Source organism: Phaethon lepturus, unplaced genomic scaffold, assembly GCF_000687285.1.
Source record: "Phaethon lepturus isolate BGI_N335 unplaced genomic scaffold, ASM68728v1 scaffold8078, whole genome shotgun sequence".
Lineage (NCBI taxonomy): Eukaryota > Metazoa > Chordata > Aves > Phaethontiformes > Phaethontidae > Phaethon > Phaethon lepturus.
In genome coordinates this window covers 13,348-16,856 of record NW_010559653.1, presented here as the reverse complement: position 1 = coordinate 16,856, position 3,509 = coordinate 13,348, and the positions used below count along the sequence as shown (strand labels likewise).

At 38.2% G+C, this 3,509-nt stretch overlaps 1 protein-coding gene across 1 annotated transcript in view; it reads left to right on the top strand.

The window, feature by feature from the left end:
- ROCK1 (Rho-associated, coiled-coil containing protein kinase 1) overlaps positions 1 to 3,509 on the top strand; it is a 50,025-nt gene that overhangs the window by 38,905 nt on the left and 7,611 nt on the right. The window contains exon 24 of the mRNA XM_010293422.1: positions 411 to 481. Coding sequence (XP_010291724.1) covers positions 411 to 481 — 71 coding nt within the window. The remainder of the gene's footprint in view (positions 1 to 410; positions 482 to 3,509) is intronic.

The window sequence follows — 3,509 nt, the reverse complement described above, 5'->3', positions numbered from 1 at the left end:
CCTGCTGAGTATTTTCATATAGGCCCTCTGAATGTTAAACTATGTTTATGTTGAAAATCTCTTAATCATCCTCCGTTTAAGCTGTAACACATTTTCAAAGCAAAGTCTTTTCTGCCTGGCTCTTTGCAAACTATTTACATACAGTGTTAGATGTTGGCATCAAGGGAAACAGCTTCACTTTATTTTGCAGTAACTGTATAATCAAGAGTTAGCTTGTGATGAAGCATGAAGTAAATGCTTATATCTTCATTTTATTTAGCTGTGCTTTTTATTCTGCTTTGCTGAATAGGTAATTGCCTATTACTGCATGTAGTACATCTTCCTTTCTAGTAATAGTTTGCTTATGTGCTATTCTACTTTATTGTTATAAATACATAAAATTATTTAATATGTGGGTTTTTTTAAACCAGAATCAAGACTTGAAGGTTGGCTTTCAATACCAAACAAAGGAAATATAAAGCGGCATGGCTGGAAGAAACAGGTACAAATGGATTTTTTTTTTTCGTCCTCAACTCCCTTGGAAAGTTTTTTAGGCATACGGTGAATTGGTTTTACAGCACACATTTAAGAAACAAATGAAATAATTGGAGTAATTTAGTATGTATACATTACTTTATTGAAGGAAAAAAAAATCCCAACAGGAAAATTCAAGTTCAGCATGAAATCTGTAGTAATTAACATAGTGCAAATTAACGATGGGTGGATGAGGAAGTGCTTTACAGTGAGCATCTTGGAACCATTAAAAATCCCATTTCTCCTTTGAATAAGCATCTTTATAATCTTGTTACTGAAAAATCAGCTCTTTGTGCAACTTGACAGCAGAGAGCTAACCTAAATGTTCTGAAGGCTATGGAAATGTGCATCACACTATAACTTGCCACACATTATTTCCAAGGACATTTCCGTTTCCCTTACTTTTAAAATGATCAGTGTCTCTTGAAAAGAACTGGTTTACTCTCAGAAACTGGACCTCTGTGCTGGAATACCCACTCTAAAGCAGTATTGTTTTGCTTCTGCAAAGGTTATGATCTGGTTTGTTGAAACTTCAAATGTTCAAACTGAGATGCTTAGAAGCTTAGAATCAGTTTCTGATTATGTTTTCTGGCTTTCCAGTTTCCTTCTTTGAACATCCTCTAGTATAACAAATTGCAAAAGTGAATGTGGTCACTACAATTTTGTAAATTTTGCAACTAATCTGTATGAAATAGTTTATTTCCCTGCATCTTCCTTACTTCAAAGACCAGTATTGGAAATTATTCCATTTTTTCGTGACATTTTCAGCATAACTTTCTGATTCCTGTTTTTTTACTGCTGAAAGGTCCTTCTCAGATGCTCCTGTTTACGTTCACATTCTACAAGTCTTAGAAGTGGTTCCTACAAAATTTTAAGGAGAAGGATTTAATTCCTGTCAAAGAAGCACTGCAGTGTTTGTGTTGGGCCTTTACCTGCTGAACTACTCCTTTGAAGTACTCAGTTTTTCATTTGGCTAAAATGATCATCTTTATACAATCAAAGTGTTTTGAGTTCCAGACCTGCCTATTTTTACATCAATATCAGACCTTCTTGATGATGCATCCGTAAGTTAAAACAGCCACCTGTTCCAGCTTGCAGAGAGCGAGTGTTAAGCTCTGCCCTATTTCAACTAATGGCTGCTTAGAGTATTATCCGAGACCCTCAGATGAGAGGCAATGTGAACAAGTGGCATATTGAAAATGCTCACTTGCACTACAGTTTGGAACCTGGGGTTTGCTACAGATACCTCAAATGCTTTTCAGTTGGTTTCTGGTCTCTTTGCATCTCACTTTGTCTCCCTATTAGCAGAACTGCAGGAAATCCACAGGGCAAGATCAAGAATGTTCTTGGTGTCATACTTGAGTCAAACACCAACAGCATTTGAATGTTCTTCAGGAGCCTCACTAAACACACCTATTTGTAAATCTATTCCACAACTTGTTCTGTTTGATAGCTAAGGCTGCTTGACTCCTGTTCCAGAACTGATTTTCCAGGTCGCTGTCAGACTTTTGGCAGTGTCCATAAACAGAAGTGACTGTGCCTAGGCACAAGTCATGGAGCTTTACTCTGCTCTGGATTATCTAAAATACTTCATCATTTTCCTGTCAGAATGCCTCTAGTAGCCTTTTCTGGTTGTCGTCTAGGAATTGAGATTATTCTTGCATTCTCTGATGATTAAAATTTTAAACTTCTGATAAATGCATCTTCTCCAGTGAAGGACTGTGTCTGAGCTTCTTTAGGCATGCCCAGTATAGACATTTCATTTCATCCCAAGTGGAGATGATAAAAATACCCTTCAAAAACCACTGTAGAACAGAACTACTGTCAGAAGGTATTTTTTTTCTATGTTCACAAGAAGATATTGAAGTTGTTGTACGTAACTTTTCTTTTGTGAGGTTTAATTGTTCTTTAACCAAGACTTGTGTGATAAGTGAATTCCAGTCAGAATTTGCGCTTGTTGTAGTAGTCATCTTAAGGCCTTGCTCTTGTCTCTGAAAGGCAGAGGTGCATACTTCAAAGGCAAAGAAGGCATTATCCTCCTGTTGGAGTAGATCAAAGGAATTCAAGCACAGGCTGTTTTTCTTCAGTGGGGAAAATCACAAGAGGCTCACACCATTACAACTTGGTACCTATTCAAGTTGATCAGGCTTTCTATTAGAGAATCCTGACTGAGGGGCTGACAGCCCTTTTAGTCAAGGGAAAAACACCCCTTGTGGCTTTTTTTAGATGCATTTCAGTAATTGAGATGTACAGCTGTAGCATGCAGCTTGCACAACACATTTTTAAAACGCCATTCTATAAACTTGTTAACTTTCATATTCACGTTCTGAGGTCAGACTTAAAGTTCTGTGTAATGAGGAAGTTCAGCCTCCTCTTGTAGGAGTAAATACCATTTACTTAAATTGTCGGTATCTGCATCGTGCAGAAATGCATTCAGTTACCTACCAGTAATTCAAATTCAAGATGAACTGTTCATGTATTCACCCTTTTGCTTTTCTGTCTTTCCCTCTGCTTCTGGGTCATGTTATAACTGAATCTGGAGCTCAGTATAGACGGAGCAGTCAGTCTACCTCTTCTTAATCCTCTTTAGTACCTCATACCTTTTCATACGTTATTTCTAAAACATTTGAAACTGCAGGGGCAGGAACTGCCACAGCTGTTGCTAAGCTTGTGCTTATGGACAGTTCTAGCAAAGATGTTGGACTGGCAGCTCACAGTGAAGAGCAACAGGCAGTGAGTTCTACAGGCTTGAACTCACTGGAAGTGCTTAGGTTATAGGTGTTTGATCTTAACTTGCCTATGGGTTAGAAAACTTTTTTTCTGAGCAGCTTGCTTTGTTCCTCCTGTCATATGAACAAAGGTTTGTAATTCTGTGTGATTGTGAGCCGCACTGGAAGGGTGTCTGTGTACTTTAGGTTGAGGACAACATCCTTGGGCTTTTTTGGGGTGGGGAGGTGGACGCTGCAGGTATACTCAGCGCTTGGGAATTCTTTTGG